Raw genomic sequence first — 27463 nt, 5'->3', positions numbered from 1 at the left:
ACCCCTGCCGCAAACCCACATTCACTGAGAACCAATCACTTTCCTCTCTTCCTACACGTACACATGCCTTACATCCTCGATAAAAACTTTTCACTGCTTCTAACAACTTGCCTCCCACACCATATATTCTTAATACCTTCCACAGAGCATCTCTATCAACTCTATCATATGCCTTCTCCAGATCCATAAATGCTACATACAAATCCATTTGCTTTTCTAAGTATTTCTCACATACATTCTTCAAAGCAAACACCTGATCCACACATCCTCTACCACTTCTGAAACCACACTGCTCTTCCCCAATCTGATGCTCTGTACATGCCTTCACCCTCTCAATCAATACCCTCCCATACAATTTGCCAGGAATACTCAACAAACTTATACCTCTGTAATTTGAGCACTCACTCTTATCCCCTTTGCCTTTGTACAATGGCACTATGCACGCATTCCGCCAATCCTCAGGCACCTCACCATGAGTCATACATACATTAAATACCTTACCAACCAGTCAACAATACAGTCACCCCCTTTTTTAATAAATTCCACTGCAATACCATCCAAACCTGCTGCCTTGCCGGCTTTCATCTTCCACAAAGCTTTTACTACCTCTTCTCTGTTTACCAAATCATTTTCCCTAACCCTCGCACTTTGCACACCACCTCGACCACAACACCCTATATCTGCCACTCTATCATCAAACACATTCAACAAACCTTCAGAATACTCACTCCATCTCCTTCTCACATCACCACTACTTGTTATCACCTCCCCATTTGCGCCCTTCACTGAAGTTCCCATTTGCTCCCTTGTCTTACGCACTTTATTTACCTCCTTCCAGAACATCTTTTTATTCTCCCTAAAATTTAATGATACTCTCTCACCCCAACTCTCATTTGCCCTTTTTTTCACCTCTTGCACCTTTCTTCTTCTCTTTCACTAATACTCTTACTTCTTCATCCCACCACTCACTACCCTTTGTAATCAACCCAACTCCCACTCTTCTCATGCCACAAGCATCTTTTGCGCAATCCATCACTGATTCCCTAGATACATCTCATTCCTCCCCCACTCCCCTTACTTCCATTGTTCTCACCTTTTTCCATTCTGTACTCAGTCTCTCCTGGTACTTCCTCACACAAGTCTCCTTCCCAAGCTCACTTACTCTCACCACCCTCTTCACCCCAACATTCACTCTTCTTTTCTGGAAACCCATACAAATCTTCACCTTAGCCTCCACAAGATAATGATCAGACATCCCTCCAGTTGCACCTCTCAGCACATTAACATCCAAAAGTCTCTCTTTCGCGCGCCTGTCAATTAACACGTAATCCAATAACACTCTCTGGCCATCTCTCCTACTTACATAAGTATACTTATGTATATCTCGCTTTTTAAACCAGATATTCCCAATCATCAGTCCTTTTTCAGCACATAAATCTACAAGCTCTTCACCATTTCCATTTACAACACTGAACACCCCATGTATACCAATTATTCCCTCAACTGCCACATTACTCACCTTTGCATTCAAATCACCCAACACTATAACCCGGTCTCGTGCATCAAAACCACTAACACACTCATCAGCTGCTCCCAAAACACTTGCCTCTCATGATCTTTCTTCTCATGCCCAGGTGCATATGCACCAATAATCACCCATCTCTCTCCATCAACTTTCAGTTTTACCCATATATATATATATATATATATATATATATATATATATATATATATATATATATATATATATATATATATACATATATATTTATATATATATATTTTTTAAATTTTCCAAAAGAAGGAACAGAGAAGGGGGCCATATGAGGATATTCCCTCAAAGGCCCAGTCCTCTGTTCTTAACGCTACCTCGCTAATGCGGGAAATGGCGAATAGTAAGAAAAAAAAAAAAAATATATATATATATATATATATATATATATATATATATATATATATATATATATTTATTTATTATACTTTGTCGCTGTCTCCCGCGTTTGCGAGGTAGCGCAAGGAAACAGACGAAAGAAATGGCCCAACCCCCCCATACACATGTATATACATACGTCCACACACGCAAATATACATACCTACATAGCTTTCCATGGTTTACCCCAGACGCTTCACATGCCTTGATTCAATCCACTGACAGCACGTCAACCCCGGTATACCACATCGCTCCAGTTCACTCTATTCCTTGCCCTCCTTTCACCCTCCTGCATGTTCAGGCCCCGATCACACAAAATCTTTTTCACTCCATCTTTCCACCTCCAATTTGGTCTCCCTCTTCTCCTCGTTCCCTCCACCTCCGACACATATATCCTCTTGGTCAATCTCTCCTCACTCATTCTCTCCATGTGCCCAAACCACTTCAAAACACCCTCTTCTGCTCTCTCAACCACACTCTTTTTATTTCCACACATCTCTCTCACCCTTACGTTACTCACTCGATCAAACCACCTCACACCACACATTGTCCTCAAACATCTCATTTCCAGCACATCCATCCTCCTGCGCACAACTCTATCCATAGCCCACGCCTCGCAACCATACAACATTGTTGGAACCACTATTCCTTCAAACATACCCATTTTTGCTTTCCGAGATAATGTTCTCGACTTCCACACATTCTTCAAGGCCCCCAGAATTTTCGCCCCCTCCCCCACCCTATGATCCACTTCCGCTTCCATGGTTCCATCCGCTGCCAGATCCACTCCAAGATATCTAAAACACTTCACTTCCTCCAGTTTTTCTCCATTCAAACTCACCTCACTTGACTTATATATATGTAAATTATCCCTGGTGATAGGGGAGAAAGAATACTTCCCACATATTCCCTGCGTGTCGTAGAAGGCGACTAAAAGGGGAGGGAGCGGGAGGCTGGAAATCCTCCCCTCTTTTTTTTCCAAAAGAAGAAGCAGAGAAGGGGGCCAGGTGAGGATAATCCCTCAAAGGGCCAGTCCTCATCCTCTGTTCTTAACGCTACCTCGCTAATGCGGGAAATAGCGATTAGTATAAAAAAATATATTTTTTTTTTTTTTTTTAAACTATTCGCCATTTCCTGTGTTAGCGAGGTAGCGTTAAGAACAGAGGAATGGGCCTTTGAGGGAATATCCTTACCTGGCCCCGTTCTCTGTTCCTTTTGGAAAATTAAAAAAAAATAATGAGAAGGGAGGATTTCCAGCCCCCCGCTCCCTCCCCTTTTAGTCGCCTTCTACGACACGCAGGGAATACGTGGGAAGTATTCTTAATCCCCTATCCCCAGGGATAAAAAATATATATTTATTTTTATTCATTTATTATACTTTGTCGCTGTCTCCCGCATTTGCGAGGTAGCGCAAGGAAACAGACGAAAGAAATGGCCCAACCCACCCCCCCATACACATGTATATACATACGTCCACACACGCAAATATACATACCTACACAGCTTTCCATGGTTTACCCCAGACGCTTCACATGCCCTGCTTCAATCCACTGACAGCACGTCAACCCTGGTATACCACATCGCTCCAATTCACTCTATTCCTTGCCCTCCTTTCACCCTCCTGCATGTTCAGGCCCCGATCACACAAAATCTTTTTCACTCCATCTTTCCACCTCCAATTTGGTCTCCCTCTTCTCCTTGTTCCCTCCACCTCCGACACATATATCCTCTTGGTCAATCTTTCCTCACTCATCCTCTCCATGTGCCCAAACCACTTCAAAACACCCTCTTCTGCTCTCTCAACCACGCTCTTTTTATTTCCACAAATCTCTCTTACCCTTACGTTACTCACTCGATCAAACCACCTCACACCACACATTGTCCTCAAACATCTCATTTCCATCACATCCATCCTCCTGCGCACAACTCCATCCATAGCCCACGCCTCGCAACCATACAACATTGTTGGAACCACTATTCCTTCAAACATACCCATTTTTGCTTTCCGAGATAATGTTCTCAACTTCCACACATTCTTCAAGGCTCCCAGAATTTTCGCCCCCTCCCCCACCCTATGATTCATTTCCGCTTCCATGGTTCCATCCGCTGCCAGATCCACTCCCAGATATCTAAAACACTTCACTTCCTCCAGTTTTTCTCCATTCAAACTCACCTCCCAATTGACTTGACCCTCAACCCTACTGTACCTAATAACCTTGCTCTTATTCACATTTACTCTTAACTTTCTTCTTCCACACACTTTACCAAACTCAGTCACCAGCTTCTGCAGTTTCTCACATGAATCAGCCACCAGCGCTGTATCATCAGCGAACAACAACTGACTCACTTCCCAAGCTCTCTCATCCCCAACAGACTTCATACTTGCCCCTCTTTCCAAAACTCTTGCATTTACCTCCCTAACAACCCCATCCATAAACAAATTAAACAACCATGGAGACATCACACACCCCTGCCGCAAACCTACATTCACTGAGAACCAATCACTTTCCTCTCTTCCTACACGTACACATGCCTTACATCCTCGATAAAAACTTTTCACTGCTTCTAACAACTTTCCTCCCACACCATATATTCTTAATACCTTCCACAGAGCATCTCTATCAACTCTATCATATGCCTTCTCCAGATCCATAAATGCTACATACAAATCCATTTGCTATATATATATATATATATATATATTTTTTTTTTTTTTTTTTTTTTTTTTATACTTTGTCGCTGTCTCCCGCGTTTGCGAGGTAGCGCAAGGAAACAGACGAAAGAAATGGCCCAACCCCCCCCCCCCATACACATGTACATACACACGTCCACACACGCAAATATACATACCTACACAGCTTTCCATGGTTTACCCCAGACGCTTCACATGCCTTGATTCAATCCACTGACAGCACGTCAACCCCTGTATACCACATCGCTCCAATTCACTCTATTCCTTGCCCTCCTTTCACCCTCCTGCATGTTCAGGCCCCGATCACACAAAATCTTTTTCACTCCATCTTTCCACCTCCAATTTGGTCTCCCTCTTCTCCTCGTTCCCTCCACCTCCGACACATATATCCTCTTGGTCAATCTTTCCTCACTCATTCTCTCCATGTGCCCAAACCATTTCAAAACACCCTCTTCTGCTCTCTCAACCACGCTCTTTTTATTTCCACACATCTCTCTTACCCTTACGTTACTTACTCGATCAAACCACCTCACACCACACATTGTCCTCAAACATCTCATTTCCAGCACATCCATCCTCCTGCGCACAACTCTATCCATAGCCCACGCCTCGCAACCATACAACATTGTTGGAACCACTATTCCTTCAAACATACCCATTTTTGCTTTCCGAGATAATGTTCTCGACTTCCACACATTTTTCAAGGCTCCCAAAATTTTCGCCCCCTCCCCCACCCTATGATCCACTTCCGCTTCCATGGTTCCATCCGCTGACAGATCCACTCCCAGATATCTAAAACACTTCACTTCCTCCAGTTTTTCTCCATTCAAACTCACCTCCCAATTGACTTGACCCTCAACCCTACTGTACCTAATAACCTTGCTCTTATTCACATTATATATATATATATATATATATATATATATATATATATATATATATATATTTTTCTTTTTTTGCTTTGTTGCTGTCTTCCGCGTTTGCGAGGTAGCGCAAGGAAACAGACGAAATAAATGGCCCAGCCCACCCCCATACACATGTATATACATACACGTCGACAAACGCAAATATACATACCTACACAGCTTTCCATGGTTTACCCCAGACGCTTCACATGCCCTGATTTAATCCACTGACAGCACGTCAACCCCGGTATACCACATCGATCCAATTTACTCTATTCCTTTCCCTTCTTTCACCCTCCTGCATGTTCAGGCCCTGATCACACAAAATCATTTTCACTCCATCTTTCCACCTCCAATTTGGTCTCCCACTTCTCCTCGTTCCATCCACCTCCAACACATATATACTCTTGGTCAATCTTTCCTCACTCATTCTCTCCATGTGACCAAACCATTTCAAAACACCCTCTTCTGCTCTCTCAACCATGCTCTTCTTATTTCCACACATCTCTCTTACCCTTACGTTACTTACTCGATCAAGCCACCTCACACCACACATTGTCCTCAAACATCTCATTTCCAGCACATCCACCCTCCTGCGCACAACTCTATCCATAGCCCACGCCTCGCAACCATACAACATTGTTGGAACCACTATTCCTTCAAACATACCCATTTTTGCTTTCCGAGATAATGTTCTCAACTTCCACACATTCTTCAAGGCTCCCAGGATTTTCGCCCGCTCCCCCCACCCTATGATCCACTTCCGCTTCCATGGTTCCATCCACTGCCAGATCCACTCCCAGATATCTAAAACACTTTACTTCCTCCAGTTTTTCTCCATTCAAACTTACATCCCAATTGACTTGACCCTCAACCCTACTGTACCTAATAACCTTGCTCTTATTCACATTTACTCTTAATTTTCTTCTTTCACACACTTTACCAAACTCAGTCACCAGCTTCTGCAGTTTCTCACATGAATCAGCCACCAGCACTGTATCATCAGCGAACAACAACTGACTCCCTTCCCAAGCTCTATCATCCACAACAGACTTCGTACTTGCCCCTCTTTCCAAAACTCTTGCATTCCCCTCCCTAACAACCCCATCCATAAACAACCATCCATTAAACAACCATGGAGACATTACACACCCCTTCCGCAAACCTACATTCACTGAGAACCAATCACTTTCCTCTCTTGCTACACGTACACATGCCTTACATCCTCGATAAAAACTTTTCACTGCTTCTAACAACTTGCCTCCCACACCATATATTCTTAATACCTTCCACAGAGTATCTCTATCAACTCTATCATATGCCTTCTCCAGATCCATAAATGCTACATACAAATCCATTTGCTTTTCTAAGTATTTCTCACAAACATTCTTCAAAGCAAACACCTGATCCACACATCCTCTACCACTTCTGAAACCACACTGATCTTCCCCAATCTGATGCTCTGTACATGCCTTCACCCTCTCAATCAATACCCTCCCATATAATTTACCAGGAATACTCAACAAACTTATACCTCTGTAATTTGAGCACTCACTCTTATCCCCTTTGCCTTTGTACAATGGCACTATGCACGCATTCTGCCAATCCTCAGGCACCAAACCATGAGTCATACATACATTAAATAACCTTACCAACCAGTCAACAATACAGTCACCCCCTTTTTTAATAAATTCCACTGCAATACCATCCAAACCTGCTGCCTTGCTGGCTTTCATCTTCCGCAAAGCTTTTACTACCTCTTCTCTGTTTACCAAATCATTTTTCCTAACCCTCTCATTTTGCACACCACCTAGACCAAAACACCCTATATCTGCCACTCTATCATCAAACACATTCAAGAAACCTTCAAAATACTCACTCCATCTCCTTCTCACATCACCACTACTTGTTATCACCTCCCCATTTGCGCCCTTCACTGAAGTTCCCATTTGCTCCCTTGTCTTACGCACTTTATTTACCTCCTTCCAGAATATCTATTTATTCTCCCTAAAATTTAATGATACTCTCTCACCCCAATCTCATTTGCCCTCTTTTTCACCTCTTGCATCTTTCTCTTGACCTCCTGTCTCTTTCTTTTATACATCTCCCACTCAATCGCATTTTTTCCCTGCAAGAATCGTCCAAATGCCTCTCTCTTCTCTTTCACTAATAATCTTACTTCTTCATCCCACCACTCACTACCCTTTCTAATCAACCCACCTCCCACTCTTCTCATGCCACAAGCATCTTTTGCGCAATCCATCACTGATTCCCTAAATACATCGCATTCCTCCCCCACTCCCCTTACTTCCATTGTTCTCACCTTTTTCCATTCTGTACTCAGTCTCTCCTGGTACTTCCTCACACAAGTCTCCTTCCCAAGCTCACTTACTCTCACCACCCTCTTCACCCCAACATTCACTCTTCTTTTCTGAAAACCCATACAAATCTTCACTTTAGCCTCCACAAGATAATGATCAGACATCCCTCCAGTTGCACCTCTCAGCACATTAACATCCAAAAGTCTGTCTTTCGTGCGCCTGTCAATTAACACGTAATTCAATAACGCTCTCTGGCCATCTCTCCTACTTACATACGTATACTTATGTATATCTCATTTTTTAAACCAGGTATTCCCAATATCCAGTCCTTTTTCAGCACATTAATCTACAAGCTCTTCACCATTTCCATTTACAACACTGAACACCCCATGTACACCAATTATTCCCTCAACTGCCACATTACTCACCTTTGCATTCAAATCACCCATCACTATAACCCAGTCTCGTGCATCAAAACCACTAACACACTCATTCAGCTGCTCCCAAAACACTTGCCTCTCATGATCTTTCTTCTCATGCCCAGGTACATATGCACCAATAATCACCCATCTCTCTCCATCAACTTTCAGTTTTAGCCATATTAATCGAGAATTTACTTTCTTACATTCTATCACATACTCCCACAACTCCTGTTTCAGGAGTAGTGCTACTACTTTCTTTGCTCTTGTCCTCTCACTAACCGCTGACTTTACTCCCAAGACATTCCCAAACCACTTTTCCCCTTTACCCTTGAGCTTCGTTTCACTGAGAGCCAAAATATCCAGTTTCCTTTCCTCAAACATACTACCTATCTCTCCTTTTTTCACATCTTGGTTACATCCACACAAATTTAGACACCCCAGTCTGAGCCTTCGAGGAGGATGAGCACTCCTCGCGTGACTCCTTCTTCTGTTTCCCATTTTAGAAAGTTAAAAAATACAAGGAGGGGAGGATTTCTGGCCCCCCTGCTCCCATCCCCTCTAGTCGCCTTCTACTTCACGCGAGGAATGCGTGGGAAGTATTCTTTCACCCCTATCCCCAGGGATAATATATATATATATATGAGTTTGGTAAAGTGTGTGGAAGAAGAAAGTTAAGAGTAAATGTGAATAAGAGCAAGGTTATTAGGTACAGTAGGGTTGTGGTATACCGGGGTTGACGTGCTGTCAGTGGATTGAATCAAGGCATGTGAAGCGTCTGGGGTAAGCCATGGAAAGCTGTGCAGGTATGTATATTTGCGTGTGTGGACGTATGTATATACATGTGTATGGGGGGGGTTGGGCCATTTCTTTCGTCTGTTTCCTTGCGCTACCTCGCAAACGCGGGAGACAGCGACAAAGTATAAAAAAAAAAAAAAAAAAAAAAAAAAAAAAAAAAAAAATATATTATTTTATTTTATTATACTTTGTCGCTGTCTCCCGCATTTGCGAGGTAGCGCAAGGAAACAGACGAAAGAAATGGCCCAACCCCCCCCCCCATACACATGTATATACATACGTTCACACACGCAAATATACATACCTACACAGCTTTCCATGGTTTACCCCAGACGCTTCACATGCCTTGATTCAATCCACTGACAGCACGTCAACCCCGGTGTACTACATCGCTCCAATTCACTCTATTCCTTGCCCTCCTTTCACCCTCCTGCATGTTCAGGCCCCGATCACACAAAATCTTTTTCACTCCATCTTTCCACCTCCAATTTGGTCTCCCTCTTCTCCTCGTTCCCTCCACCTCCGACACATATACCCTCTTGGTCAATCTTTCCTCACTTATTCTCCCCATGTGCCCAAACCACTTCAAAACACCCTCTTCTGCTCTCTCAACCACGCTCTTTTTATTTCCACACATCTCTCTTACCCTTACGTTACTCACTCGATCAAACCACCTCACACCACACATTGTCCTCAAACATCTCATTTCCAGCACATCCATCCTCCTGCGCACAACTCTATCCATAGCCCACGCCTCGCAACCATACAACATTGTTGGAACCACTACTCCTTCAAACATACCCATTTTTGCTTTCCAAGATAATGTTCTCAACTTCCACACATTCTTCAAGGCCCCCAGAATTTTCGCCCCCTCCCCCACCCTATGATCCACTTCCGCTTCCATGGTTCCATCCGCTGCCAGATCCACTCCCAGATATCTAAAACACTTCACTTCCTCCAGTTTTTCTCCATTCAAACTCACCTCCCAATTGACTTGACCCTCAACCCTACTGTACCTAATAACCTTGCTCTTATTCACATTTACTCTTAACTTTCTTCTTCCACACACTTTACCAAACTCAGTCACCAGCTTCTGCAGTTTCTCACATGAATCAGCCACCAGCGCTGTATCATCAGCGAACAACAACTGACTCACTTCCCAAGCTCTCTCATCCCCAACAGACTTCATACTTGCCCCTCTTTCCAAAACTCTTGCATTTACCTCCCTAACAACCCCATCCATAAACAAATTAAGCAACCATGGAGACATCACACACCCCTGCCGCAAACCTACATTCACTGAGAACCAATCACTTTCCTCTCTTCCTACACGTACACATGCCTTACATCCTCGATAAAAACTTTTCACTGCTTCTAACAACTTTCCTCCCACACCATATATTCTTAATACCTTCCACAGAGCATCTCTATCAACTCTATCATATGCCTTCTCCAGATCCATAAATGCAGGGAAAAAATGCAGTTGACTGGGAGATGTATAAAAGAAAGAGACAGGAGGTCAAGAGTAAGGTGCAAGAGGTGAAAAAAAGGGCAAATGAGAGTTTGGGTGAGAGAGTATCATTAAATTTTAGAGAGAATAAAAAGATGTTCTGGAAGGAGGTAAATAAAGTGCGTAAGACAAGGGAGCAAATGGGAACTTCAGTGAAGGGCGCAAATGGGGAGGTGATAACAAGTAGTGGTGATGTGAGAAGGAGATGGAGTGAGTATTTTGAAGGTTTGTTGAATGTGTTTGCTGATAGAGTGGCAGATATAGGGTGTTTTGGTCGAGGTGGTGTGCAAAGTGAGAGGGTTAGGGAAAATGATTTGGTAAACAGAGAAGAGGTAGTGAAAGCTTTGAGGAAGATGAAAGCCGGCAAGGCAGCAGGTTTGGATGGTATTGCAGTGGAATTTATTAAAAAAGGGGGTGACTGTATTGTGGACTGGTTGGTAAGGTTATTTAATGTATGTATGACTCATGGTGAGGTGCCTGAGGATTGGTGGAATGCGTGCATAGTGCCATAGTACAAAGGCAAAGGGGATAAGAGTGAGTGCTCAAATTACAGAGGTATAAGTTTGTTGAGTATTCCTGGTAAATTATATGGGAGGGTATTGATTGAGAGGGTGAAGGCATGTACAGAGCATCAGATTGGGGAAGAGCAGTGTGGTTTCAGAAGTGGTAGAGGATGTGTGGATCAGGTGTTTGCTTTGAAGAATGTATGTGAGAAATACTTAGAAAAGCAAATGGATTTGTATGTAGCATTTATGGATCTGGAGAAGGCATATGATAGAGTTGATAGAGATGCGAGGTAGCGCAAGGAAACAGACGAAAGAAATGGCCCAACCCACCCCCATACACATGTATATACATACGTCCACACACGCAAATATACATACCTACTGAGCTTTCCATGGTTTACCCCAGACGCTTCACATGCCCTGATTCAATCCACTGACAGCACGTCAACCCCGGTATACCACATCGATCCAATTCACTCTATTCCTTGCCCTCCTTTCACCCTCCTGCATGTTCAGGCCCCGATCACACAAAATCTTTTTCACTCCATCTTTCCACCTCCAATTTGGTCTCCCACTTCTCCTCGTTCCCTCCACCTCCGACACCTATATCCTCTTGGTCAATCTTTCCTCCCTCATTCTCTCCATGTGACCAAACCATTTCAAAACACCCTCTTCTGCTCTCTCAACCACGCTCTTTTTATTTCCACACATCTCTCTTACCCTTACGTTACTTACTCGATCAAACCACCTCACACCACACATTGTCCTCAAACATGTCATTTCCAGCACATCCATCCTCCTGCGCACAACTCTATCCATAGCCCACGCCTCGCAACCATACAACATTGTTGGAACCACTATTCCTTCAAACATACCCATTTTTGCTCTCCGAGATAATGTTCTCAACTTCCACACATTCTTCAAGGCTCCCAGAGTTTTCGCCCCCTCCCCCACCCTATGATCCACTTCCGCTTTCATGGTTCCATCCGCTACCAGATCCACTCCCAGATATCTAAAACACTTTACTTCCTCCAGTTTTTCTCCATTCAAACTTACCTCGCAATTGAATTGACCCTCAACCCTACTGTACCTAATAACCTTGCTCTTATTCACATTTACTCTTAACTTTCTTCTTTCACACACTTTACCAAACTCAGTCACCAGCTTCTGCAGTTTCTCACATGAATCAGCCACAAGCGCTGTATCATCAGCGAACAACAACTGACTCACTTCCCAAGCTCTCTCATCCCCAACAGACTTCATACTTGCCCCTCTTTCCAAAACTCTTGCATTCACCTCCCTAACAACCCCATCCATAAACAAATTAAACAACCATGGAGACATCACACACCTCTGCTGCAAACCTACATTCAATGAGAACCAATCACTTTCCTCTCTTCCTACACGTACACATGCCTTACATCCTCGATAAAAACTTTTCACTGCTTCTAACAACTTTCCTCCCACACCATATATTCTTAATACCTTCCACAGAGCATCTCTATCAACTCTATCATATGCCTTCTCCAGATCCATAAATGCTACATACAAATCCATTTTGCTTTTCTAAGTATTTTTCACATACATTCTTCAAAACAAACACCTGATCCACACATCCTCTACCACTTCTGAAACCACACTGCTCTTCCTCAATCTGATGCTCTGTACATGCCTTCACCCTCTCAATCAATACCCTCCCATATAATTTACCAGGAATACTCAACAAACTCATACCTCTGTAATTTGAGCACTCACTCTTATCCCCTTTGCCTTTGTACAATGGCACTATGCACACATTCCGCCAATCCTCAGGCACCTCACCATGAGTCATACATACATTAAATAACCTTACCAACCAGTCAATAATACAGTCACCCCCTTTTTCAAGAAATTCCACTGCAATACCATCCAAACCTGCTGCCTTGCCGGCTTTCATCTACCGCAAAGCTTTTACTACCTCTTCTCTGTTTACCAAATCATTTTCTCTAACCCTCTCACTTTGCACACCACCTCGACCAAAACACCCTATATCTGCCACTCTATCATTAAACACATTCAACAAATATATATATATATATATATATATATATATATATATATATATATATATATATATATATATATATATATATATATATGCAATTGAGTGGGAGATGTATAAAAGAAAGAGACAGGAGGTCAAGAGAAAGGTGCAAGAGGTGAAAAAGAGGGCAAATGAGAGTTGGGGTGAGAGAGTATCATTAAATTTTAGGGAGAATAAAAAGATGTTCTGGAAGGAGGTAAATAAAGTGCGCAAGACAAGGGAGCAAATGGGAACTTCAGTGAAGGGCGCAAATGGGGAGGTGATAACAAGTAGTGGTGATGTGAGAAGGAGATGGAGTGAGTATTTTGAAGGTTTGTTGAATGTGTTTGATGATAGAGTGGCAGATATAGGGTGTTTTGGTCGAGGTGGTGTGCAAAGTGAGAGGGTTAGGGAAAATGATTTGGTAAACAGAGAAGAGGTAGTGAAAGCTTTGCGAAAGATGAAAGCCGGCAAGGCAGCAGGTTTGGATGGTATTGCAGTGGAATTTATTAAAAAAGGGGGTGACTGTATTGTTGACTGGTTGGTAAGGTTATTTAATGTATGTATGACTCATGGTGAGGTGCCTGAGGATTGGCGGAATGCGTGCATAGTGCCATAGTACAAAGGCAAAGGGGATAAGAGTGAGTGCTCAAATTACAGAGGTATAAGTTTGTTGAGTATTCCTGGTAAATTATATGGGAGGGTATTGATTGAGAGGGTGAAGGGATGTACAGAGCATCAGATTGGGGAAGAGCAGTGTGGTTTCAGAAGTGGTAGAGGATGTGTGGATCAGGTGTTTGCTTTGAAGAATGTATGTGAGAAATACTTAGAAAAGCAAATGGATTTGTATGTAGCATTTATGGATCTGGAGAAGGCATATAATAGAGTTGATAGAGATGCTCTGTGGAAGGTATTAAGAATATATGGTGTGGGAGGAAAGTTGTTAGAAGCAGTGAAAAGATTTTATCGAGTATGTAAGGCATGTGTACGTGTAGGAAGAGAGGAAAGTGATTGGTTCTCATTGAATGTAGGTTTGCGGCAGGGGTGTGTGATGTCTCCATGGTTGTTTAATTTGTTTATGGATGGGGTTGTTAGGGAGGTAAATGCAAGAGTTTTGGAAAGAGGGGCAAGTATGAAGTCTGTTGGGGATGAGAGAGCTTGGGAAGTGAGTCAGTTGTTGTTCGCTGATGATACAGCGCTGGTGGCTGATTCATGTGAGAAACTGCAGAAGCTGGTGACTGAGTTTGGTAAAGTGTGTGGAAGAAGAAAGTTAAGAGTAAATGTGAATAAGAGCAAGGTTATTAGGTACAGTAGGGTTGAGGGTCAAGTCAATTGGGAGGTGAGTTTGAATGGAGAAAAACTGGAGGAAGTGAAGTGTTTTAGATATCTGGGAGTGGATCTGGCAGCGGATGGAACCATGGAAGCGGAAGTGGATCATAGGGTGGGGGAGGGGGCGAAAATTCTGGGGGCCTTGAAGAATGTGTGGAAGTCGAGAACATTATCTCGGAAAGCAAAAATGGGTATGTTTGAAGGAATAGTGGTTCCAACAATGTTGTATGGTTGCGAGGCGTGGGCTTTGGATAGAGTTGTGCACAGGAGGATGGATGTGCTGGAAATGAGATGTTTGAGGACAATGTGTCGTGTGAGGTGGTTTGATCGAGTGAGTAACATAAGGGTAAGAGAGATGTGTGGAAATAAAAAGAGCGTGGTTGAGAGAGCAGAAGAGGGTGTTTTGAAGAGGTTTGGGCACATGGAGAGAATGTGTGAGGAAAGATTGACCAAGAGGATATATGTGTCGGAGGTGGAGGGAACGAGGAGAAGAGGGAGACCAAATTGGAGGTGGAAAGATGGAGTGAAAAAGATTTTGTGTGATCGGGGCCTGAACATGCAGGAGGGTGAAAGGAGGGCAAGGAATAGAGTGAATTGGAGCGATGTGGTATACCGGGGTTGACGTGCTGTCAGTGGATTGAATCAAGGCATGTGAAGCGTCTGGGGTAAACCATGGAAAGGTGTGTAGGTATGTATATTTGCGTGTGTGGACGTATGTATATACATGTGTATGGGGGGGGTTGGGCCATTTCTTTCGTCTGTTTCCTTGCGCTACCTCGCAAACGCGGGAGACAGCGACAAAGTATAATAAAAAAAAAAAATATATATATATATATATATATATATATATATATATATATATATATATATTTTCTTTCAAACTATTCGCCATTTCCCGCATTAGCGAGGTAGCGTTAAGAACAGAGGACTGGGCCTTTGAGGGAATACCCTCACCTGGCCCAATTCTCTGTTCCTTCTTTTGGAATATTAAAAAAAAAACGAGAGGGGAGGATTTCCAGCCCCCCACTCCCTTCCCTTTTAGTCGCCTTCTACGACACGCAGGGAATACGTGGGAAGTATTCTTTCTCCCCTATCCCCAGGGAAAATATATATATATATATATATATATATATATATATATATATATATATATATATAAAAAGAGCGTGGTTGAGAGAGCAGAAGAGGGTGGTTTGAAATGGTTTGGGCACATGGAGAGAATGAGTGAGGAAAGATTGACCAAGAGGATATATGTGTCGGAGGTGGAGGGAACGAGGAGAAGAGGGAGACCAAATTGGAGGTGGAAAGATGGAGTGAAAAAGATTTTGTGTGATCGGGGCCTGAACATGCAGGAGGGTGAAAGGAGGGCAAGGAATAGAGTGAATTGGAGCGATGTGGTATACAGGGGTTGACGTGCTGTCAGTGGAGTGAATCAAGGCATGTGAAGCGTCTGGGGTAAACCATGGAAAGCTGTGTAGGTATGTATATTTGCGTGTGTGGACGTGTGTATGTACATGTGTATGGGGGGGGGGGGTTGGGCCATTTCTTTCGTCTGTTTCCTTGCGCTACCTCGCAAACGCGGGAGACAGCGACAAAGTATAAAAAAAAAAAAAATATATATATATATATATATATATTATCCCTGGGGATAGGGGAGAAAGAATACTTCCCACGTATTCCCTGCGTGTCGTAGAAGGCGACTAAAAGGGAAGGGAGCGGGGGGCTGGAAATCCTCCCCTCTCGGTTTTTTTTTTTTTTTTTTTTTTTTTTTTTAATTTTCCAAAAGAAGGAACAGAGAAGGGGACCAGGTGAGGATATTCCCTCAAAGGCCCAGTCCTCTGTTCTTAACGCTACCTCGCTAATGCGGGAAATGGCGAATAGTTTGAAAGAATAAGAAAAATATATATATATATATATATATATATATATATATATATATATATATATATATATATATAATGCTAATGCGGGAAATGGCGAATAGTATGAAAGAAAGATATATATATACATATATATATATATATATATTTATTTATATATATATATATATATATATATATATATATATATATATATATATATATATATATATATATATATAATGCTAATGCGGGAAATGGCGAATAGTATGAAAGAAAGATATATATATACATATATATATATATATATATTTATTTATTTATTTATTTATTTATTTTGCTTTGTCGCTGTCTCCCGTGTTTGCGAGGTAGCACAAGGAAACACAAAAGAAATGGCCCAACCAACCCCCATATACAGTGTATATACATACACGTCCACACACGCAAATATACATACCTATACATCTCACTGTACACATATATATACACACACAGACACATTCATATATACCCATGCACACAATTTACACTGTCTGCCTTTATTCATTCCCATTGCCACCTCGCCACACATGGAATACCATCCCCCTCCCCCCTCATGTGTGCGAGGTGGCACTAGGAAAAGACAACAAAGGCCCCATTCGTGCACACTCAGTCTCTAGCTGTCATGTAATAATGCCCGAAACCACAGCTCCCTTTCCACATCCAGGCCCCACACAACTTTCCATGGTTTACCCCAGACGCTTCACATGCCCTAATTCAATCCACTGACAGCACGTCAACCCCGGTATACCACATCGATCCAATTCACTCTATTCCTTGCCCTCCTTTCACCCTCCTGCATGTTCAGGCCCCGTTCACACAAAATCTTTTTCACTGCATCTTTCCACCTCCAATTTGGTCTCCCACTTCTTCTCGTTCCCTCCACCTCTGACACATATATCCTCTTGGTCAATCTTTCCTCACTCATTCTCTCCATGTGCCCAAACCATTTCAAAACACCCTCTTCTGCTCTCTCAACCATGCTCTTTTTATTTCCACACATCTCTCGTATCCTTACATTACTTACTCGATCAAACCACCTCACATTGTCCTCAAACATCTCATTTCCAGCACATCCACCCTCCTGCACACAACTCTATCCATAGCCCACGCCTCGCAACCATACAACATTGTTGGAACCACTATTCCTTCAAACATACCCATTTTTCCTTTCCGAGATAATGTTCTCGACTTCCACACATTCTTCAAGGCTCCCAGGATTTTCGCCCCCTCCCCCACCCTATGATTTACTTCCGCTTCCATGGTTCCATCCGCTGCCAGATCCACTCCCAGATATCTAAAACAATTTACTTCCTCCAGTTTTTCTCCATTCAAACTTACCTCCCAATTGACTTGACCCTCAACCCTACTGTACCTAATAACCTTGCTCCTATTCACATTTACTCTTAACTTTCTTCTCTCACACACTTTACCAAACTCAGTCACCAGCTTCTGCAGTTTCTCACATGAGTCATCCACCAGCGCTGTATCATCAGCGAACAACAACTGACACTTCCCAAGCTTTCTCATCCACAACAGACTTCATACTTGCCCCTCTTTCCAAAACTCTTGCATTCACCTCCCTAACAACCCTTTCCATAAACAAATTAAACAACCATGGAGACATCACACACCCCTGCCACAAACCTACATTCACTGAGAACCAATCACTTTCCTCTCTTCCTACACATACACATGCCTTACATCCTCGATAAAAACTTTTCATTGCTTTTAACAACTTGCCTCCCACACCATATATTCTTAATACCTTCCACAGAGCATCTCTATCAACTCTATCATATGCCTTCTCCAGATCCATAAATGCTACATACAAATCCATTTGCTTTTCTAAGTATTTCTCACATACATTCTTGAAAGCATATATATATATATATATATATATATATATGTATACGTTGAGATGTATAGGCATGTACATGTACATGTGTGGATGTGTATGTATATACATGTATATGTGGGTGGGTTGGGCCACTCTTTCGTTTGTTTCCTTGCGCTACCTCGCTGTCGCGGGAGACAGCGACAAAGCAAAATAATAAATAAATAAATAAATGTATTTTTGCATGCTGAATCCAAATATGTTTTCAGAATTTCTCTATCACCCATAGTTGTTTTGTTCCAGCATACTTGCATATCATTACATACATACAGTATATATATACCGGTGCTCTATATAGCATTAGAAGCAAAAAGTTTAACAAACAGCTATTTTCATTTTTTGTGAAGTGCAATTGCCTTTTGAAAGCACAAACCTAGGTAAATGTGTCACCATGGGCCTCCAAAAACATGACTGGAAGTGCTGGAACATTCAAACATTGCCCACTCCTAAATAGCAGTTCTCTGTCAGTTGCAGGTTAAAACTCAATGTGTAAACAGTGTGTTTTCCCACTCCATTGACAGATTGTGCTTATGCGTATTCAAGTGTTGTGCTGATAATCTATCCACCATTATAATGCTGAGAAACTATGTTAAATGTCAGAATTCTTTTTGCTACATGTGTGGTGAATTAACATTCATATTGTGAAAACATTCTTTCACACCCCTCATTGAAAAATGCTATGAGCTTTACTTTGGTTGTAAAGTGGGTGACCAGGGTATAAGTTGGTCCCCCCATATTTGTTGTGTCACATGTGTCAGGCCTCTCATAGCATGGGCAAAAGGTTTATGCCATATGTATTTTGCCATTCCTATGGTTTTGAGAGAACCCAAAGATCATGTTTCAGATTACTACTTCTGCCTGACAGATATAAATGGTATAACATCAAAATCCAAGCACACTGTTGAGTATCCTAATTTACCATCTGCTATGAGGCCTGTACCTCACAGTCAGGAATTACCTATGCCAGAGCCTCCAAGAAACATGACACTGATGATGATGAGTCTGGTGATGAGAAAGTAGACCAAATGGAGAACAATATGGATCCAGCATTTGAGGCAAGATGTTCTTCAAGTGAACACATTTGCTGAGTCAGGGAAATCTTAATGATCTTGTCCATTATTTAGATTTGTGTAAGAAACAAGCCAAACTTTTGAGCTCCAGGTTAAAGGGCTGAAATCTCCTGCAGAATGAATCTAAAATTTATTTTTATCATGATCATCATGCCATTTTCAAAGAATTTTCTCCCTCGAAGATGGTCTGGTGTTTTGCAATGATGTTCATTTTGTTATGGCGACACTTGGCCATGAATATAACACTGATGAGTGGCGCTTGTTTATTGACTCATCAAAAGTAAGCTTGAAAGCTGTTCTACTCCACAATGAAAATAAGTTCCCCTCCATTCTTCTGGCTCCTGTGGCTAACATGAAGGACTTGTATGATAACATGAAGCTTCTTTTGAAAAAATTAAGAATGGGGACTTTAAGTGGAATGTATGTGGTAGGTGACCTAAATGTTGTGGCACTTTTACTCGGAATGCAACTTTATTACATGAAGTTCTGTTGTTTTCTCTTTGAGTGGGACAGCTGGGACAAGAAAAATCATTATGTAAAGAAAGTGTGGCTAAAACGAACATCACTGACTCCATTGGAGAAGAATGTCATCAATCCTCCTCTTGTTGATCCTGAGAAAATTCATCTGCCTCCTTCGCATATTAAGCCCGGGTTGATGAAGAACTTTGTCAAAGATATGGATAAATCTGGCCATGGATTCATATATTTGAGGAATGTTTTGCCCTGAATCAGTGATGCAAAAATCAAGGAGATTATTTTTGTATGACCACAGATCAAGGAACTGCTTTGAGATGAAAGTTCGATAAAGAGCTAAATGAAGTTGAAAAAACTGCATGGCTATCATTTAAGAGAGTTTGCAAGGATTTGGGGGAATCAGAGATCAGAAAACTACTGTGATCTGAAAGATCTGTTGACTTCATATAAAGCTCTGGGGTGCAATATGAGTCTAAAGATTCACTTTTTCGACTTGCACTTAGATTTTACCTAGACTTTATCCTGGAAAATCTTGGGTCAGTCAGTGATGAGAATGGCAAAAGATTTCACGAGGACATTTTGGACTTGGAAAAGTGTTACCAAGGAAAGTGGATCCCCTCTGTGTTGGCAGATTACTGCTGGACACTAAGAAGGGGTGTTCCCTAGGCCAAATATAGCCAAAAATTGTACTTTTCTACACTTTAGGAGTAAGTTTTTTAAGTGTAATACCTGCCTTATTTATGAATGAGTAATATACACTTATTGTAAAATCTAACCGTGCCTGATCAAAAAATTCTAAAAGATTCAAATTCAGCATAAAAAGTACTACAAGGTCCACCTACTTTAATTTGTGAGACAAAAAGAAAAAAGTTGAAATTTTGTTGACCATTGGTATATGACATTTCTTTGTAAAACTGCTATAATTGCATTAATACTTCTTATTAGCCAAGTATTATAGTAAGGAAGAGGGACTCTACCAAGAGAAGTATTTACAGTTTTTGATGTCTAAAGTATTTCCTTAGAAACTTGATCAGTTGTTGAAATTTATTTTTATTCTTATAAGGAGATGATTTCATGAGTGTGAGATCTATTTCTTCATTTCATTTCAGACTTTTATGCATCAAATATGTTACATTGATTTCTTATTTTTTCCCTGTTATGATAAACTAACAGCTGAAGGTTTTGGTTTGTATCTTGATTATCTTCCTTATTTTACTTTGCAGAAAGATGAGGACAAATCATCCCCTCTCCATCAGAATGAGAAGTCCCCAATAAGTAGTTGTAAGTGGTACTTAGGATAATGAATGTTGATATATGATATAAACAGTTTAACCATGATATGTAATTGCACATGCTTTAGAATTTTTAGTGTTGTGAATGTCTGCAGCATTTGCTTTGAATATCAAGTCAGCTTTAACAGCTCTGATAATCAGGTCTGAAACTGAGCAGCCAATTGGATTATTTTTTGAACTCCATCTTTAACTGAAGTATTACATTTATATGTTTTGATACACTTAACTCCCATAAGGTCCTTCTGGGCTATATATCCTTCATTATAGTCCATCATATTAAAGGATTCAAGTATATTTCTGGACAGTTGTGTTGTGCATTATGCATATTTAAGGTATTTTAAAGTTTGCATTTTTTTTGCACAGCTCTCCCCAACATAGTTATAAGTTGCACATTGCATTATCTCTTTTCTATCTATCTATATTCCTAATGCCCATTCCTTTCAGGAACTCTCTTCAAGGGGTGGCTACAGCAAAAGAGTAAATCCCTGTCCTTACATGCCTCCCTCGCATACACCGTTCCATGCATTCTTCTATTTCTCTCCCTCCAGTATTCCTCCACCCTATTTGCCCATGTCACGGGTGGTCTTCTACTTGCACCAACCCCTTTAATTGTACTATCATGCATTCTTCTTGTTAACTCCCAGTCTTGTATTCTTTCTACATGCCCAAATCATCTCAAAAGTATTACGTTTCACCCATTCTACCGCTTCACAATTCATTCCCTTTGCATTCCTTTCCATACCACATCTCTCATATACCCTTTCAATTTCTTTCTTCATTTCATGTAGTCACACCACATGCTCTTCTCAGATAACTCATATCCAGAGCCTGGATTCTTAACCTCTGTGCCTCATTTCACTTCCATGTTTTGGCTGTATAGGTCAGGGATGGGAGGGCTATGCTGTTCCTTAAGCCTCTCCATTTCCATACTTCGTTATTCTATTTAGGGACCCAATAACTCTTCTACCCTGTACTGCTCTCTCCCTTACCTTTTCTTCCATATCAACACACTTACCCAAGACAGCTCCCAGATTCTTAAATTCCCTCACTTCTTCCAGTCTTTTTCCTCCCCCATATCCACAGCACAATTTAGTACACTTTCTTCTTTCAACTTATGTGGTTTTACAAAATCTATACTTTCACTCCGTTTCCTTTCAGACACCACCACTATATTCTTATTTGCATTTACCTTCAGTCTCCTCCACTTACACAGATCATAAAACACACTTACAATCTTCTGCAACTCCTTTTCATTCTCTGCAAACAACATAGTATCATCCACAATCAGTCTTGCCACAAATCACCATATCTCACTGCCACATTCCATCTCTGCACCTCTTTTCCCTAGTTTTGCTTTCATCTCTTTTATCACTTCATCCATATATATATATCTATTTTATTTATTTATTTTGCTTTATCGCTGTCTCCCATGTTTGCAAGGTAGCGCAAGGAAACAGACGAAAGAAATGGCCCAACCCACTCCCATACACATGTATATACATACACGTCCCCACACGCAATTATACATACCTATACATCTCAATGTACACATATATATATATACACACTCAGACATATACATATATACACATGTACATAATTCATACTGTCTGCCTTTATTTATTCCCATCGCCACCTCGCCACACATGGAATAACATCCCCCTCCCCCCTCATGTGTGCGAGGTAGCGCTAGGAAAAGACAACAAAGGCCCCATTCGTTCACACTCAGTCTCTAGCTGTCATGTAATAATGCCTGAAACCACAGCTCCCTTTCCACATCGAGGCCCCACAGAACTTTCCATGGTTTACCCCAGACGCTTCACATGCCCTGATTCAATCCATTGACAGCACGTTGACCCCGGTATACCACATCGATCCAGTTCACTCTATTTCTTGCCCGCCTTTCACCCTCCTGCATGTTCAGGCCCCGATCACTCAAAATCTTTTTCACTCCATCTTTCCACCTCCAATTTGGTCTCCCACTTCTCGTTCCCTCCACCTCCGACACATATATCCTCTTGGTCAATCTTTCCTCACTTATTCTCTCCACGTGCCCAAACCATTTCAAAACACCCTCTTCTGCTCTCTCAACCATGCTCTTTTTATTTCCACACATCTCTCTTACCCTTACATTACCTACTCGATCAAACAACCTCACACCACATATTGTCCTCAAACATCTCATTTCCAGCACATCCACCCTCCTGCGCACAACTCTATCCATAGCCCATGCCTCGCAACCATACAACATTGTTGGAACCAGTATTCCTTCAAACATACCCATTTTTGCTTTCCGAGATAATGTTCTCGACTTCCACACATTCTTCAAGGCTCCCAGAATTTTCGCCCCCTCCCCCACCCTATGATCCACTTCTGCTTCTATGGTTCCATCCGCTGCCAGATCCACTCCCAGATATCTAAAACACTTCACTTCCTCCAGTTTTTCTCCATTCAAACTTACCTCCCAATTGACTTGACCCTCAACCCTACTGTACCTAATAACCTTGCTCTTATTCACATTTACTCTTAACTTTCTTCTTTCACACACTTTACCAAACTCAGTCACCAGCTTCTGCAGTTTCTCACATGAATCAGCCACCAGCGCTGTATCATCAGCGAACAACAACTGACTCACTTCCCAAGCTCTCTCATCCCCAACAGACTTCATACTTGCCTCTCTTTCCAAAACTCTTGCATTCACCTCCCTAACAACCCCATCCATAAACAAATTAAACAACCATGGAGACATCACACACCCCTGCCGCAAACCTACATTCACTGAGAACCAATCACTTTCCTCTCTTCCTACACGTACACATACCTTACATCCTCGATAAAAACTTTTCACTGCTTCTAACAACTTGCCTCCCACACCATATATTCTTAATACCTTCCACAGAGCATCTCTATCAACTCTATCATATGCCTTCTCCAGATCCATAAATGCTACATACAAATCCATTTGCTTTTCTAAGTATTTCTCACATACATTCTTCAAAGCAAACACCTGATCCACACATCCTCTACCACTTCTGAAACCACACTGCTCTTCCCCAATCTGATGCTCTGTACATGCCTTCACCCTCTCAATCAATACCAGGAATACTCAACAAACTTATACCTCTGTAATTTGAGCACTCACTCTTATCCCCTATGCCTTTGTACAATGGCACTATGTAAGCATTCCGCCAATCCTCAGGCACCTCACCATGAATCATACATATATCAAATAACCTTACCAACCAGTCAACAATACAGTCACCCCCTTTTTTAATAAATTCCAGTGCAATACCATCCAAACCTGCTGCCTTGCCGGCTTTCATCTTCCGCTTCTTCTCTTTCCCTTCTCGTTCCCTCCACCTCCGACACATATATCATCTTGGTCAATCTTTCCTCACTTATTCTCTTCACGTGCCCAAACAATTTCAAAACACCCTCTTCTGCTCTCTCAACCATGCTCTTTTTATTTCCACACATCTCTCTTACCCTTACATTACCTACACGATCAAACCACCTCACGCCACATATTGTCCTCAAACATCTCATTTCCAGCACATCCACCCTCCTGCGCACAACTCTATCCATAGCCCATGCCTCGCAACCATACAACATTGTTGGAACCAGTATTCCTTCAAACATTGCCATTTTTGCTTTCAGAGATAATGTTCTCGACTTCCACACATTCTTCAAGGCTCCCAGGATTTTCGCCCCCTCCCCCACCCTATGATTCACTTCCGCTTCCATGGTTCAATCCGCTGCCAGATCCACTCCCAGATATCTAAAACACTTTACTTCCTCCAGTTTTTCTCCATTCAAACTTACATCCCAATTGACTTGACCCTCAACCCTACTGTACCTAATAACCTTGCTCTTATTCCCATTTACTCTTAACTTTCTTCTTTCACACACTTTACCAAACTTAGTCACCAGCTTCTGCAGTTTCTCACATGAATCAGCCACCAGAGCTGTATCATCAGCGAACAACAACTGACTCACTTCCCGAGCTCTCTCATCCCCAACAGACTGCATACTTACCCCTCTTTCCAAAACTCTTGCATTCACCTCCCTAACAACCCCATCCATAAACAAATTAAACAACCATGGAGACATCACACACCCCTGCCACAAACGTACATTCACTGAGAACCAATCACTTTCCTCTCTTCCTACACGTACACATGCCTTACATCCTTGATAAAAACTTTTCACTGCTTCTAACAACTTGCCTCCCATACCATATATTCTTAGTACCTTCCACAGAGCATCTCTATCAACTCTATTATATGCCTTCTCCAGATCCATAAATGCTACATACAAATCCATTTGCTTTTCTAAGTATTTCTCACATACATTCTTCAAAGCAAACACCTGATCCACACATCCTCTACCACTTCTGAAACCACACTGCTCTTCCCCAATCTGATGCTCTGTACATGCCTTCACCCTCTCAATCAATACCAGGAATACTCACCAAACTTATACCTCTGTAATTTGAGCACTCACTCTTATCCCCAATGCCTTTGTACAATGGCACTATGTAAGCATTCCGCCAATCCTCAGGCACCTCACCATGAATCATACATATATCAAATAACCTTACCAACCAGTCAACAATACAGTCACCCCCTTTTTTAATAAATTCCACTGCAATACCTTCCAAACCTGCTGCCATGCCGGCTTTCATCTTCCGCAAAGCTTTTAATACCTCTTCTCTGTTTACCAAATCATTTTCCCTACCCCTCTCACTTTGCACACCACCTCAACCAAAACACCCTGTATCTGCCACTCAATCATCAAACACATTCAACAAACCTTCAAAATACTCACTCCATCTCCTTCTCACATCCCCACTACTTGTTATCACCTCCCCATTTGCCCCCTTCACTGAAGTTCCCATTTGCTCTCTTGTCTTATGCACTTTATTTACCTCCTTCCAGAACATCTTTTTATTCTCCCTAAAATTTAATGATACTCTCTCACCCCAACTCTCATTTGCCCTCTTTTTCACCTCTTGCACCTTTTCCACAGTCATCTTTACAACAAAAATTTGATCCACATATCCCCAAAACCCCCTTGCACTTCACTTATTTGGCATTCAGTCACTTCCATCTCTGTGTCAGTTAATATTCTTGCATACACTTTTCATGGTATACTTAACAGACTTATAGAATTTGAAATTCTAATTTGCCATGCTCCATCAATTTTTGAACTGACATCCTTTTGATGAAGATATTCATAAAGCTACATCATTTGAAAATCCCTTCTTTCTTATCTTTGACAGTGTCTTTGATTTTCATTAGTTTACCTTTGCAGATTAAAGGAATATAAATTCCAATATTCGTGGTGTCCATATCCATGTCTATGCATGTGTGTGCAACTAACCATTCCATGGATATGTTTTACACCTGAGTTCTGCTCTCAGATTATTTTGTATCCCCATGTAACTTTGTGTGCTGATGCATATTGATTTAGCTCCAATTCATCAAGGATCTCTTTCTAAGAATGAGTCCTTGTGTAACCAGGACGTCTTTCCAGAGGCTCCTGCAGTCAAAGGCTGTGATATTTTCAGTTGCCGGGAAATGTAGACTCCTTTGAAGTGAGAAGGTCCTTGACGAGACTGTATTCCACCTGATACAGCCTTGCCAAAGTTGACTCCTACTTGTGATGTAAACTCTTGCTGGTTGAGTTTGGGTACACCTTTGCAGGTGCCTATGAAAAGTGCTTCAGTATTCAACCATAAGCAGAGTGCCCTGCCCTTTATTTTACACCTCAGAGGCAAACTATGAAATTGGAGATTAAATATGTTTTTAGGCTGATGGTATGTATGCTTTATATTAGTTATTTATTATTTAGCGCACCAGCAAATATTATTTATGCTTTAGTAAAGTAAGTGAACTAAAGAGGGAGAGAGAATTGCTCCATTTGTAATGATTCTGTGTGAATGCTGATGTTCTTAACCCTTTCACTTTGGCAGTCTTGATATCCACTGTATGTTCTATGTGTGAGACATTTCAGATATTCTAAAAGAACTTTTCCATAAGCTTAGTATGATTAACAAAAATTTAATTTTCTGAATAGAATAGCATGCAACTCAATTTGGTGAAACATTGTATATGTGTGCCACTTGCTCTTGCTCCACTGTCAAATGTATGAGGTACTCCAGGAGTACTGGCAGGCATGTATAGTGAGCTGCGAAGTACTTCTGAAAGTGTTGTCGTCCGAAACATATATGAAAACTAAAGGCTGCTAACACTAGTGTCCTATTATCTAGTAAAAGGCTCTTATCTTCACAAATTGTTATAGGCTGTAACATGATGGAAAATGTCAAGAGTGTTTTATATGTGGACAGTATGTGCTGGT

General features: G+C 41.5%; 1 protein-coding gene and 1 long non-coding RNA gene across 2 annotated transcripts in view; one reads left to right on the top strand and one right to left on the bottom strand.

Moving 5' to 3' along the window:
- The window catches only part of LOC139760453 (uncharacterized), a 339886-nt gene that overhangs the window by 134558 nt on the left and 177865 nt on the right, over window positions 1-27463 (top strand). Inside the window, exon 3 of the mRNA XM_071683692.1 lies at window positions 21035-21092. Within this exon, the coding sequence (XP_071539793.1) occupies window positions 21035-21092 (58 nt within the window). The remainder of the gene's footprint in view (window positions 1-21034; window positions 21093-27463) is intronic.
- The window catches only part of LOC139760454 (uncharacterized), a 238432-nt gene that overhangs the window by 106355 nt on the left and 104614 nt on the right, over window positions 1-27463 (bottom strand). The gene's annotated exons all lie outside the window — the stretch shown is intronic.

This window comes from Panulirus ornatus, chromosome 37, assembly GCF_036320965.1.
Source record: "Panulirus ornatus isolate Po-2019 chromosome 37, ASM3632096v1, whole genome shotgun sequence".
NCBI lineage: Eukaryota > Metazoa > Arthropoda > Malacostraca > Decapoda > Palinuridae > Panulirus > Panulirus ornatus.
Note: the sequence above shows the minus strand (reverse complement) of the source record. Positions and strands in the feature narration are given on the sequence as shown.